Source organism: Mustela lutreola, chromosome 1 (genome assembly GCF_030435805.1).
Source record: "Mustela lutreola isolate mMusLut2 chromosome 1, mMusLut2.pri, whole genome shotgun sequence".
Lineage (NCBI taxonomy): Eukaryota > Metazoa > Chordata > Mammalia > Carnivora > Mustelidae > Mustela > Mustela lutreola.
In genome coordinates this window covers 262927835-262942999 of record NC_081290.1, presented here as the reverse complement: position 1 = coordinate 262942999, position 15165 = coordinate 262927835, and the positions used below count along the sequence as shown (strand labels likewise).

General features: G+C 40.1%; 1 protein-coding gene and 1 non-coding gene across 3 annotated transcripts in view; one reads left to right on the top strand and one right to left on the bottom strand.

Annotated features, from left to right (window-relative positions):
- Nucleotides 1-15165, bottom strand: part of TRIM44 (tripartite motif containing 44) — a 104679-nt gene that overhangs the window by 76541 nt on the left and 12973 nt on the right. Inside the window, exons 2-3 of one of the 2 annotated variants that reach the window (XM_059139883.1) lie at nucleotides 6719-6796; nucleotides 4646-4711 (exon numbers count right to left, since the gene is read on the bottom strand). In XM_059139883.1, the coding sequence (XP_058995866.1) occupies nucleotides 4646-4711; nucleotides 6719-6796 (144 nt within the window). The remainder of the gene's footprint in view (nucleotides 1-4645; nucleotides 4712-6718; nucleotides 6797-15165) is intronic. The other variant, XM_059139892.1, reaches the window with a different exon arrangement.
- Nucleotides 5489-5559, top strand: TRNAG-GCC (transfer RNA glycine (anticodon GCC)). Its single transcript has one exon. It is a non-coding gene; the product is annotated as a tRNA-Gly (tRNA).

The following is a 15165-nucleotide window of genomic DNA, read 5'->3' as shown; positions in this document are numbered from 1 at the left end:
TCTCTATTTGAAAGGCAAAGCACCATGATATTAACAAGTTTTCTCATAGATGTATCTTAAAGTGTGATGCATTGACCATGTGCATTAGAATCATCAAGGCTGTATACTAAAAAAGCAGTCTCAGAACTACCAAATTAGATGTTCTGGGTGAGGTTCAAGAATCTGCATTTAAAAAAAGAGGTATTCATGTGGATGGAACTAGAAGGTATTATGCTAAGCGAAGTAAGTCAGAAAAAGATAATCATCATATGATCTCACTCATAGGTGGAATTTAAGACACAAAATAGAGTATCTTAGGGGAAAGAAGGGAAAAATAAAGTAAGACAAAATCAGAGAGGGAGACAAACTATAAGAGACTTAACTACAGGAAACCAACTGATGGTTGCTGGAGGGGAGGTGGGTGGGGGATGGGGTAACTGGGTGATGGGCACTGCCGAGGCACATGATGGAATGAGCACTGGGTACTATATACAACTAATGGATCACTGAACTCTCCCTCTGAAACTCACAACACACCATATGTTAATTAATTAAATTTAAATAAGATTAAATTAAATTGAAAAAAGAGGTACTCAAAGTTTACAAATGACTACAGGTAGCAGATTTCTTTTCTTCTTCTATACACAGTCTGTTTGTCCCACAGTTTTCTACAGATGGCATGTATTACTTTTATAATTGGGGGATGGGGAAAACGGGAAGTTGTTTCATTTTGTTTTCATAAAGGCAGGGGGATGGTGAAGGAGGGCAAAGAACTTATTTCTCTTCTTTCTACCGCCCAAGTGTCTACAGAGGATGAGAAGGGGCTGCATCTGGTCCTTGGCGGATACCAGGCCTCAGAGCATGGCTCGGGCCTGAGACACCACAGGTACTTTCCCATCTGGTGTCTTCCATCACTAATGGGAAACTACCGAAGCACCAGCCTCGGTTCTCCATTTAGCCAGTGCTAAATGCTCTGGGCTGTTACGGCTCTCCCCATCTTCCCATACTGTCTGTCGGAAAAGGCCATTCTCCAGTCCTGGACCCTGGAGGCTGCAGTATCCAGTAAAGGCAGGTAGAAGGAGAATGTGAGGGAAAAATAGTCAGTGAAGAGTCATACTGCTAAGGAGGGCAGCACATACATATCTTTATATTTACTCATCCATGGGTTCAACAATCATGGGCAGGGGAAGTACGTGAAGTATGACACATGTGAAGTCCTAGTCCCGTCACTTACCAGCAAGCTCTTTAACCCCTCTAAACCTTGGATTGCTCCTCCATAAAACAGGACAAATAATATTTCCTTTCACAGTGTTACTATACTGGATAATGCGCATCTATTACCGTGCATATCTATTACTATTACATCATCTAGTACCCACCAGACTAGAGCTTGAGGGCACAGAGATAAAACAAAACACTATGCACACCCTTCAAGAATGCTATTTACAACTTCTTTTTTTAGGAAAAGTGTACAAATAGGTCAATAATTCTAATAACTTTCTAACCAAAGGAACACTTTTAAATGAATCAACTTGATAACTGAAGCAGCTCAATTCTCTGCTTCAGTTGGATGCTTAAACACTGTCCTAGAGAACACTTCTGTCCTGGGGCAAGGCAAGGAGAGCATGAGGCTTGGCTTCTCCCTGGGAAACAACAGGACACTAACAACAAGAATTCAAATAGGTTTTGCTTATATCCATTACTTTTTGTACATGCAAAACCTATCATTTTTTGAGTCTTTTTATAAAAATTTTATTATTTTTTAAAATATTTTCTTTTTTTTAAGATTTTATTCATTTTTTTTGAGAGAGAGAGAGAGAGAACACAAGCAGGGAGAGGGGCAAAGGGAGAAGCCGACTACCCGCTGAGTGGGGAGGCTGACACAGGGCTTGATTCCAGGACCCCGACCATGACCTGAGCCAAAGGTACACAGTTAACTGACTGAGCCACCCAGGCACCCTAAAACCTATCATTTTAACAAGAGTCTGATTAGCACAGGAGAGTGAAGGACTGGGCTATGTTCCATGTCAATGATATCAGCTACTAAAATGGACTGTAAAGTTCTCTTGCAGTTATAAAATGCTATGTAATGCTATGTAAATGCTAAATAAAAATAAAATAATTCTCAGATCTATTTAATTTCATGTTGTTAGACAACTCTCTTGTTTTAAACTTAAGTAAGAACACCTTTAGAAACCGAATACAGGGAAAAAAAAAAACAACAACTCAATATGTTTCAGGCAGTGTTAGTATGGCTAAGTCCCATCTTTAATCCCACTCCAATCTGAGAGAATAATATGAGCCACTTGACCTGAGTTTAAGGCCCTTTTCTTGAGAATTAACTTCTCGTAACATTAGTATGATTTCATGATACACAGCTGCGTTTCTGTTCGTTTCGAGCACATAAGCCATAGGAAACAAGGAACAGCACATGTTAGATGGAATCAATACTAATAGAGAGAGTGGCTGTTATTAACTGCATAATGAGACATTAGTTGGATTGAGTTTAGCATGTTATGTTTTTGGTTCAATGCTTTCTGAGAGGCTGGGCAGCGGGAAGGAAGGGAAAGAAATCAATGTGCTTTCTGAGCTTGTATCCTCTGGGTATACTAAGAAAGATAACAGCACAGTCACTTCACAGGAGAGTTGTAAGTAACCCAGAATACCTTCAATTTCTTAAAAAATCCTGGGAATGGACACAGACGTGCATACACACATACCTGATTAATGACATCTTTTAATTTTCCTAAAGTCTAGCATATATATAAGAAATCTACAAACAAAAACCCTACTTGGTACAATAAATGTTTCTGAAAAGTATGACCGAAAAAAAAAGTGTTTATAAACTGGACCATATCACACACATTGGGATGCCTTACTATTTAAAAGACTACTTTCAATTAAATAAACTAAAGATTGATATTAAAAATACTCTCTCCAGGAGCGCCTGGGTGGCTTGGTGGGTTAAGCTTCTGCCTTCAGCTCAGGTCATGATCTCAGGGTCCTAGGATGGAGCCCCACACCAGGCTCTCTGCTCAGCAGGGAGCCTGCTTCCCCCACCCCCACCCCCACCCCGTCTCTCTGCCTGCCTCTCTGCCTACTTGTGATCTCTCTCTCTCTTTCTCTGTCAAATAAATAAATAAATAATCTTTAAAAAAATACTCTCTCTGTTATATAGAAAGTTCTAATCCCTGGAGATATGTATCCTTTAAAACAGGGCTCACCATAGCAACATGCATGTACACAACTTAACCTGTGCCTTATTTCCCAGCCCTCCGGTTTTATAACTCAACCCATTCCTGTCCCATGGCATGAGCCTTGATCGCCCTCGAAAATCCCGACTAGAACTCCTCTCACTCTCTTGGGCCTTGCAGGAACCCTGCCCTCTCAGGCAGCCTCAGAATACCTTTCCTCTCCCCTGCTCCTTCTAGACTTATTTACAAGGGCTCTTCTGATTATTTACTGAAAGGAATGAAAAAAAAATCAAAACAAAAGAGAAGGAACATCACCAGATCACCAGGGTCAGCACAACCTCTAGTCACGCCAGACCCACTGAATCAGCAACTGCGGAGGTGGGCCCAGCACTCTGCAGTTTAGAGGTCCTCCAGGTGATTTTTATGAACACTAAAGGTTAAGAACAACTGTTCTGGAAGAAAAAAGGGCACCTGACAAATATTTTGGACAAAATGAGGCTTCTCATTAAGAAAAATTGATAATCAATGACATAGAAGAATGTCCAAAATATTCCATGTACTGAAACCATAAGTGCAGTATAATTCTTATAAAATATCTTAGAAGTATATTTCCACATGGAAAAATGTCTAGAAGGTTACACACCAAATTGTTAATAATAGTGGTTAGCTTGGGGAAAAGCCATTTGACTTTTCCTTCATGGATTTCTGTATTTTCTAATCTATAAGCATATATTATTTCCTAATTTTAAAAAATGGTTAATGTAGTCATCTTCCACTCCTCTCTGACAAAACTCAGAGGTAAACATTAACTCAGTCCCTAACAGATTTCAGTGTCTGGACTAATGAAGTTTTGTGATGCTTTAGGGAATTCTAGAGGAAGTGAGGCAGAGATAGTGCTCAGTGCTTCATGGCTCAAATCAGTGTTTCTATGAAAAGCTCCTGTGTCTGGAAATGACAGGTCATAAAGCCTGAGAGATTCTGCCCTTCTTAAATAGGCCAACTTAACAAAGGGATGGTGGAGTTCTGAGGGAAAGCAGAACAGATTAAAAACTTCCCTTGGAAGACAATTATTTGTTGCAAAAATTATGTATATAGCGTCCCATTTTCCACCACCCCACTCCCCAGCCCTGTTTATGATCTCGCAGTCATTCTGCAATTACCTTAGTCCTTCCTCAACCTGGCTCCAGGTATACAGTATATGCATATGGCAGACCAGAACAGGGTCTGAAAATAAAGGAGACTGGTAGCAATACTCCAGAACAAGATAGAGAGAAGAGAAAAGAGGTGAGTGTATGCACATATCCAAGATCAAGTCTGGTCCTAAGAAATATTCTTTAGCTCATGATGTACCATGGGAAAATCCTCAGGTTTCTACAAGCTGTTCTCATGGGATCATTCAATTTTTTTCACCTCTGGCAAGTTTCCTATTAGAAGCACTCTATGCATTCATAAAGGACCCCAAAGCACTTTACCTGTATTATCATCATGCACAGAAGCCACTCAGTGTAATCTGTATACATCCTCTTGCTCTTCACTGCCTACAAGCATATGGATGGGGCAAAAACAGAAAATACGGTTGTCTCCTTCAGGATAGCTGTTTTGCCCCAGAAACCAGAAAAACTCAGTTTAAAAAAAAAAAAAAAAGCTTTCAGTAATCCTTAATAATTAACTAGTTCATCTTCACTAAAGGAAAACTACTTATACCAGGAATCTTTACTTTGAGCTAAGAAAATTGATAAAGGTTACACCAATTTTATTCTATCAAGATACTCTCTATCTCTGGAGTTCTAACTACACCAGAAGACAAGAAATATGACCAATGTCCCAATGCTTTCAATGCTGTATGAAGAGAAAGTTATTTTGTAGAATGAAGACTGAAGCTACCTTTTGTAAAGGCTGTCATCGTGGGTCTGCCTCGATAGTGCTTCAGATTAGAAAAATGGGGCACAGGGTGATTAGATGGTAGAAAGGAGATGAACACCAGTGCTTGGTGTGCAATGTGACATAAAAGAAAGAGTATAGGCAGTGAAGTCAATTTGAATCCCAGCTCTAAATTATACTACAGTCAGGGCAAATGGCCCAACCTCTCTAAACCTCTGTGTCCTTATCAATAAAATGGGAATAATAAGCTACTCTACCAGGTTGTTACAAAAAATCACAAGTATGTAAGAACAGAGGGGGGAAAAGAAGTAAGTGGATAGATAGTTTCAGTTTGGAATGACTGAAGAAGTTCTGGAGATGGATGGAGGTGATGATGAAGGCAGGACACAATAGGAATACTTAATGCCACTAAACTACACATTTAAAAATGGTTAGCATTGGTGGTTCAGTGGTAGAATTCTCGTCTGCCACACGGGAGGCTGGGGTTAAATTCCCGGCCAATGCAAACAGCAGATTCCCCACCCCCCTACCCCTGCCTGCCTCTCTGCCTACTTGTGATCTATCTCTCTGTGTCAAATAAATAAATAAAATCTTTAAAAAAATAAAAATAAGGGGCGCCTGGGTGGCTCAGTGGGTTAAAGCCTCTGCCTTCAGCTCAGGTCATGATCCCAGGGTCCTGGGATCAAGCCCCACATCGGGCTCTCTGCTCAGTGGGGAGCCTGCTTCCTCCTCTCCCTCTGCCTGCCTCTCTGCCTACTTGTGATCTCTGTCTGTCAAATAAATAAATAAAATCTTAAATAAATAAATAAATAAATACATAGAAATGGTTAAAGTGGTAAATTTCATTATGTATATTTTACCACAATTTTTAAAAAAGATATGTAAGGCTCCTAGAACAGTGTCTGGCTCTCTTAGTGAGTACTCAAGAAATGCTCGTCTTTTCCCAATATAAAGGACTTTAAATTTAAAAAAGGGGTTTGGGAATACAAAAGGTCAAACAAATTTGTGCTCCCTTCCCTATCTGATTGTGAAAGGCTTTGACTCTCAGGCAGAGCCAGCTGGGACCAATAACCAGTAGTGCTACAGGAGGTCTCCGGGTAGGAAAAGGGAAGCTGTGTTATGTTCAGATCCCAGTCCACCCCCACCCTGGTAGAGAGTCTCCCAGAATATCAGTCTTATAGCTCCCAACATATTTCGAAGAAAGCCAGGAAGCTGAAACCATTTCCCAGACCACACTCCAGGTCATGAAGACAAAAGCATTCACAGTGGCCACTGGTTCCTGTAAGTAGGAGAGAGACAAGACACTAGTGCTGAACACCAACCGGATGGGTCTGGAGCTTGTTCCAGTCCCCATTAAGATGATCAGTACCTTGGATGCCTTTGACTGAGTTTAATGGACACAGAAGACAGGAGTCTCAAAGGCCCGTTACAGGAGGATTAAAAATGCACTTGTCCGCAGTTCAGGGAAAACAATGATTATATGTTATAAGTCATAGAGAAGGGAAAAAACAGATGACTTATCTGTTTTTATTAAAACATGGCTTCTGATAGGTAGGCTTAATTAGATCTCGATGCGATGTTCAGATAGATGATCACTAATATCCCTCAAACCTAGCTCAAGGAGAACGAAACACAATACCAATCAATTCCAAAACAATACTTACCTTAGGATCTGAGCTCTTGAACTTCAACCTTTCCACCAACTCTATCATAGCTGCCTTTAATCCGCCTGAGTCTTTGCTCTGAAAGAAAGAAAAGACAGGGATCATTAGACAGAATTTTGATGCTCTCTCAAACACAAACAGCATTTCATGGGACAATGAAATGGAAAGCAATTTTTTCTTCTTATTAGCCAAAAGAACTAAATGACTAAGGAAAGCTGCACTGCCCATCTTCCTCTCTCTACTAGACAAAGAGGGTCGGGGCATAAATTGCCCAGTGACCTGACAGAACTACTAGAATGAAAATTAAATGCCATTTGCATAGGCTGACTCACTGCTTCATCTCAGAGTTCAACTGTTCACTGTTGACTGTTCACTGAGTGAGGGCCGAGCCTCTGAAAAGAGATTTTTATCTAGGATGTCCATTTTACGACCTAGTAATTTTTAACTTAAACTTCTACATACCAAATACAGAAGTATGCAGTATTAAACATTCTTACAGAAATAAAAACAAAGAAAATGAAAGATTTAATTGGAAATAGTATTACAGTGTACTGGTTGAGTACAGGTTTTTGAGTCAGACATATAAGGTTTCAAATTTAAGATCTGTCATTAACTAGTGGATTAACCTTAGGTAAATTATAGACTTTCTCAAAACCTCCTGTCCCTTCTATAAAATGTGAATAATAAACAGGGTTATTTTGAGGCTTAAGTGGAACAGTGTCAAGGTATTGCCCAGTATGTAGCACATAGGAAGTGCTCAACAAATGTCTCCTCTTATAATTATTGCATTACAATGATTTTTTTTAAAGATTTTATTTATTTATTTGAAACAGACAGAGAGAGCATGTGTGCGCACAAGCAGGAAAAGCAACAGAGAGAGAGGGAGAAACAGACTCCCCACCAAGCAGGGAGCCTGATGCAGGGTCAATCCCAGGATCCTGGGATCATGACCTGAGCCAAAGAAGGCAGATCCTTAACTGACCGAGCCACCCAGGTACCCCTGTATTATAACAATTTAGAGTAGAACAGTCCAAGAGAAATGTAAGCCACAAATCCAAGCCACAAAGGTAATTTTAAGTTTTCTAGTAGCCACAAAAATAAAGTGAAACTAATTCTAATAGATTTTTACTTAACTCAGTATATCTAAAATATTATCTCTGCAACATGTTATTTCAACATGAGACATTAGATACATTTTGCATACTAAGTCTTTGAAATCCAGTGTGTATTTCACATATACACTATTCAGTTTAGACAAACCACATTTCAAGTCCTCCAAAGCTATATACAGCTAGTAACTACTGCACTGGTAAAGAGAGATTCAGAGAACACACTCTAGAGCCACACAGCCTGGATTCAAGTCCCAACTCTACCACTGGTTACGTGATCTTAGGCTAGTCACTTCGCCTCTCTATGCTTCTATTTCTTTATCTGTAATACAAAGCTAATAACAGTACTTACTTCACAGTGTTATGGTAAGATTAAATGAACTAATACACCTTAAGGTGCTCAGAAAAGGACCTGGAACACGGTATATGCAACAGATTCCTGAGACATTTTTATTACTTTCTATCTGCCTCAAAATGTTTTAAACTCCTTAAGAGTAAGAACTACAGCTTCTATCTCTGTGTCTGTGCCCAGCATCAAGAAGGTTTTAAAACAGCCTGCCGAACAAATGAGTGAATGAATACACAATCTTAAGACATGAATGACCTAATTAGGATACATATGTGTAGCACATTCCAAAATCATATAAATTAGTTTATTTTCTTATCTCTACTCTTGTGTAGGATCTGGTAGAATCATCATCTGCATCTTAGCAATGATGATAAGGAAGCATGAAGAAGTAAAATGACTGACATTTTTATGGGGGAAAGGATAATCAACAGGTACAATATAAACAAACACTACAAATATGTGTTACTCAAAATTGGTCTCAGAATCAGTACGATTTTCCAAATTTGCAGAACCAATTCCAATTCCTCTAAAATAGGAAATTCTTACTAAGATCCTTTATGTAGATTAAAACAGACTCAAGGCTCAGTCTTGTTTTCCCTCTAACTCCCTTTCTCTCCCAAATCTATCCAGCAAAAGCCTGGTGTAACATGACTAGATGGGTATCTGCTTTAGATATGCTCTCCAAACACAGCATAGCTGACATTCCCATTCTAGCTGGGGTTCTAAATTTTAATAGTTTGTAGTTTTAAAATAGTGGTTTACAACTCTCCAAATTTCATCACCAATTTAAATCTTTAATCTCTGTGATCTCAAAGCAGACAGCTGGGAAAAAGAATCTGGAGGTCACATACCAGAGAGTGGGTGAGACCTGATGTACCTAAAAAAGGGTTAAGTTGCCAGACACAATCCTGCTTTTATGAGATGATCAGACAATAAAGCCTGTCTGGTGATATCATTTCTGTAACCTGCTTCTCATTGGCTGAACAAGCAGGTCACTTGTCTCTGGAAAGCTCTCTTCCCCCACACCCCAGCTGCCAGCGCCCATTTTAAGCTCTTCAGCAAGAGCCCTGATATATTATGACTTCCCCCCTGGCTCTAGAGAACAGAAAGGAATGCACCAAAACTGTGCCTTAAAACATTCAGAAAAGAAACAGAACGACGAAGGCATCCCTCAGAAGCAGACAGCACGTTTGCAGGCAGATGTGCCTTGTGTGGAGAGATAAGGGAAACCTTAGCCTTCTTTTATAAAAATACAGTGTGTCAGCAGAATCCTCCCTCCTTTTCACCAAGCATCAGCAGCACTGCCTACCCAGGGGAGAGACAGAAGATGATGCACTGATATTCTCCCTTCAGGAAATTCACCCATTCCAACCCATACCCCTGCTTTGAGAATTATTCTCAGAGATTAACTCTGGTGAGTCAGCTATACTCAGTGTCTAAAATGGGTGGTGAAGAAAACATTCTCAGTGTTTTTTGTTTTGTTTTTGTTTTTGTTTTACTCGTCAAATAAGTACATGGTCAGAAAAGAGAGGCTTCCCTGGGCAGACCTGCCTCCAATAGCTGCAGGGCTGGAGAAAAAGTAGTAAGTGGAAGACCCTGGCCCCAGAAGATTCACCTCCTTTCTTTCCCCCACACACTTTCTGCACCTCAAGAAGCCTTGTATACAGATGTCACGCTAGTACACCTCAGCTGTGGGTGTACTAAGTAGTCACCCTTGGCCACACCCAGGACCTAGTAATGCACACATCCGGGGGAGAGGCTAATGGCTTGATCCATCTTTGGGAAGACAGACTCAGAAAAAGGCTCTGCAGGCCTCGAAAGCAGGTTCAAGACATTTTGTCTGGTAATTCCTGGGTCCTGGGTACTTGGAGAGTAGTCCAGAAGGGGACGGGCACGGCCCTCTACAGGAAGGGCCCTCTAAAGCATGCAGCATAGGGCAGGGGCGCAGGGTTATCTAGGTCTAAGGTGGTCTCTGAGTTTGAGTGTCCCCAGAGCAAAGGGTGGTTATTATGTTTTAGTGAATTATCTGTCTGAAAAGGCAGTCATCGGCCAAAAGGTAATAACCAGGGTCAGAAATTACACTCTCATACTTCCCTACTGTGGTGGAAGAGAACAATTGCCTCTGAAACCTGTGTTCTAGTTGAGAGGTGGACCATGACAGTAACAAAGGGCGGCTAATTCTAACCTTATAGACATTTGGTTCCATAAATGTTCAGGTTCTACTGTGCCAGCCCTCGCCGCCAGCACTATGGGTAGTGAACTCCGAGAGTCTCCTGATAGCGCTCTTCTCCACCTCCATCCCACCCCATACCTTCCAAGAACACAGGAGTTCAATGTAAACATATCTTGTTTACACACCTCTTTCCTGCCCTGAAAGAGTGTAGAATAAAAAGAAACAAGTGTTATGTTGTGACACCCACCTCTCAGAGTCTGATTAATCTGTGAAGATGTAGCATGCTTTACAAAAGCCAACTCCTAGGGATGAGTTGTTAACAAAGCCAAAGAAAGGACAAAATGCCTTACACTTGATTTTATTCTTTATTCTCCAAAGCACTTTTATATGCTCTTTCACTGGCATTTCAGGATAAACCTAAAAACTTAGGGTATTCACACTTTACAGCTGAGAAAATGGCTCATGGAAATCAAATGAGGAACCTACAAATCACAGGACTCATACACACTAGCAATTCGCAATTACACAGTAAGTAAGAGGAGGTGTGTTCTCACTTTACACTGGTCAACAATGGCTCTGTGGAAGTCAAATGATTCCCGGCCAAATCACAAAGCAAGTCAGTCAGGATCAAAACCAGGATCAGAACTATCCAAATGAAAAAGATTTACAATACATACAACAGAAGAGGCTGGTGTCAACAACACATAAGGAAATACAGAAAGGAATTCTTATAAATAAGAAAAAGTCAAATAAGGGGCGCCTGGGTGGCTCAGTGGGTTAAGCGCTGCCTTTGCCTCAGGTCATGATCTCAAGGTCCTGGGATCAAGTCCCGCCTCGGGCTCTCTGCTCAGCAGGGAGCCTGCTTCCTCCTCTCTCTGACTGCCTCTCTGCCTACTTGTGGATCTCTCTCTGTCAAAATAAATAAATAAATAATCTTTAAAAAAAAAAAAAAGAAAAAGAAAAAGTCAAGTAAGCCCAAAAGAAATCCGAACATAACAGAAATGCAGAATGGCTAAGATACATATTAAAAGATGTAAAAAAAATGCTCAAACTTACTAACAATTAAGATATTTCTTAATCATCTTGAAAAAAAGTTCTGATCGGATATCAACTGATGAAAGGCTTTGGAGAAACTAGGGACCTCCATATGTTGCTGATACAAAATGATGGAGCTACTTTTGAAATCACATGCCTGGCCAGTCCATTTCTCTCTTTATCCCCTAAAGAAAACCCAGCTCCTGTGTCAAGGAGGCACGCACAGAAATATTCATGGTAGCACTGTCTGCAGTACTGAAAAAACTGGAAACATTCTAAACATCCATTAACAGTGGATGGCTAAGTAAACTCTGGAATTAGCAAAGTGTGGAATATAATCTAGCAAATAAAAAGAATGAAGCAGATCTGTTTTGTGCCTGTATACAAGGCAAGACATAATGATTTTTTTAAAACTTGCAAAAGGATACCTACTACAAATATAATTAGAAAAAAAAAAAAAAGCAGAACTGTTACTCTCCATGGATGCTATATACGTATGTAAAAGACCTGAAAGAAATGATTGGAGGGGCACACCTGGGTGACTCAGTGGGTTAAGCCTCTGCCTTCAGCTCAGGTCATGATCTCAGGGTCCTGGTATAGAGCCCCACATCAGGCTCTCTGCTCAGCAGGGAGCCTGCTTCCCCCTCTCTGCCTGCCTCTCTGCCTACTTGCGATCTCTCTCTCCGTCAAATAAATAAATAAAGTCTTTGGGGAAAAAAAGAGAAAAAGAAATGATTGGAGGGACTGGTATTGCAGAGTAATAGGAAGGGTCTTGGACTTGGCTAAAGGTGGTCCTACTGTCTAAGATTTAGAACACACAAAGGTGGGAGTGAGCAAGGGAGGACAGACCTACAACTTCTACAGTGCCTCTCTACGTGAGTTTGCTTAAATAAATACTGGGGCACTGTTCCCTTTACACTGCAAACATATGAACCAGCAGGTACAAGAGAGAGTTCTTTACCTGGTGTTTATGTACAGATTTCAGGGAGTTTAAAACCCCTAAAACTGTATACAAAATTTAGAATGTACATGTACTTTTCTTAGGAAAGAGACATTACTTTTCCTCTGAGTACCAAAACAGTTTAACTTTCTATGTTAAGACAACTGCATCCAGAGAAAAAACACCCAGGCTCTACTCCTACTTCCGCCTCTATCTATGTGAGCCTGGAAAAAGTCATTTTGTATCTTTGGATTTCTATTTCTCAATCTGTGAAGAAAGAAAATGGACCAAATCAGAATCTACAGATTTGTAGCCTGAAGCCTACAGAACTTTTTTTTCCCCCTGGACTTATAGAGTGTTATCCCACACAGCATACTGGGAATTTTAAATAAGTTGCCAGCATTTAAAAATCAGGAGATATGACCTAACAGAAAAGATTTCCAGCTTCTTTTGAAAATCTGAAAGATCGGACTATACTGGGCTCCCATTCCCAATGGCAGCTACCTACTTTACAGCAGGCGCGCTCTCTCCAGTTTGCCAGGGTTACCGGGTTTGCTTCTTGCATTTCCACTACCTTTCACTCCCTGCAGGCATCTGAAGTTGCTATCCCTGGAAGTAACACTCTGAAGGTTTTATACCTTTAAGGTTTCTTGTATTTGAACTCCAAAAACCTGGGATGTCTCTCTTCAAAGGGGTTGAGTCCACCTCATAAACATATGTCCATCCATTTACCCCCAAAACAAAAAAGTAGTACAGTTCATTTTAATGTAAACGTCCTTTGAAAATGTGTGAGGAATGGAAACAAAGGTGGAATATGGTAGATGAAAGCGGCATCCGAACAGGAAGTGTCTCTTGACTTTTGTCTCCTGACAAGAAGTATCTCTGTAGGTTTATGGGAGTTAGTCTAATCTAATGCCAATAACCAGCTGGGCACCAAAAGAACAGTAATTTGTCCATAGAACTGTAAATGTTAATCACTTAAACATCCTAAACTGGCTCCTAAATATTGAATTCTGTATTATAAAAAATCAGAAGATGCTGCATTCAGAAAGAATACTGGCTGGCTGTTTTGGTGTTTTTCATATTCCACTGGCCTTGTGTTGACAACATGCTTTTAAAAAAAACAACACAACTTCTTTACAAAACAGGTTTTTTGGGGGGAAACAGTGGAAAAGGCCCAAAAGATAGAATATACAAGTCCTCCTAAGGAATCAAATCAGAAAGCTAAGGCCTTGTCAAAAGAAAACGAAACTGAATTTCTTTATCACCATGTCATATAAAAATTCTTTACCAATATTTTTTTTTGGTACTTGTTTTTCCAGCTCCAAGTCCATTCCTATGTCAGGCAACTACCTTTATACAGTTGCTCAGATCCGAAATCCTTTTTGGTTCTGAGAAACCCATCACCAAGTCTTTCTCAAGCTAATTCAAAAACACATGCCACCTCCAACTACTCTTCATCATTCATCACCGGTACTACTCCCCAGGCCAAGCAACAGCACTATTCTCGTTCTTGTCTGGTGAAATTCTAAGAATGTAAGTCACATCCCTCCCTCCCTTGCTTAAATAGTCTGTGGCTACTGAGAATAAAATCCAAAGTCCTCATCACAACCTACTAGGTAATCTGACCTCAACTACTAATGCCTCATCTCCACCCTTACTAAGTTATCCTCCAGCCATCCTTTTTATCTCCCAGCAGCTCACTTCATCTCAGACCCTCTTCACAGGTCATTCCTTCCATTTGGGCCACTATGCCCCCAGAGCTTCCCATCACTGGCTTTAACTCTACCCACGTCACTCAAACAACTCCTCCTCACAGCCTTAAATAGCTCCCCACTCCTTCCCCCATCCCAGTCATCCTCCTCCTTCCCCTAGTTTGTTATTCCTAGTATTTATCTTATCATCATTTGAACTATAATTTACTGTTGAACTTCCTTATGTCTGTTTTGCTTATACGATATAAGCTCTAAGAAAACAGGAATTTAGAATTACTCATTGGTAAATTCCCTACTGCTCCAAATACTCTACCTGATTGGATGACTGAATCAAAAAAAAAATCATCATGCTACTAACTTCGAATACTATATAAAAATATCGTAATACTCTACCTCAAAGAACTATGGTAAAAATTGGATGAGGTAACATGTAGGAAGCTTATAGTACAGAACCTGGCACATACTAAGTTCTCAGTAAGTTTTAGTTATCATTGTTGTTGTTATTATTAATTGAATAACAACATATTGGGGCACTACTAAGTACCAAGTACTGAGCGAGAGAAGGAATGAACAGAGAAAAATGACTAAACAGTCTGTTATTAATCAAAATACTTTGTAAAATATCTAGGAAGAAAATTTCAGGTAGAAAAGAAACAGTTTTAGAATATTCAGAAAGTATCTATTAAATACTTTCATATGGGGCGCCTGGGTGGCTCAGTGGGTTAAGCCACTGCCTTCGGCTCAGGTCATGATCTCAGGGTCCTGGGATCGAGTCCCGCATCGGGCTCTCTGCTTGATGGGGAGCCTGCTTCCCCGTCTACTTGTGATTTCTCTCTGTCAAATAAATAAATAAAATCTTTAATAAATAAATAAATACATACATACATACATACTTTCATATGGAAGGTAAACATCAGAAGACTGTTAGTACAACTTTAAAGTTTAGATAAAAGTGGGAATAATTTAAATGGGGGAGTAGAGTCAACATGGGGGTGGAAAGAACATGTACTTTGGCATCGACCTGGGATTAAACTCTAGTCCTCCTACTTACTAGCTAGGTGACCTACCAAAAAACTCAACCTCTTTGAGCATCAGTTTCCTCATCCGTAAAATGAGAATCATAGTA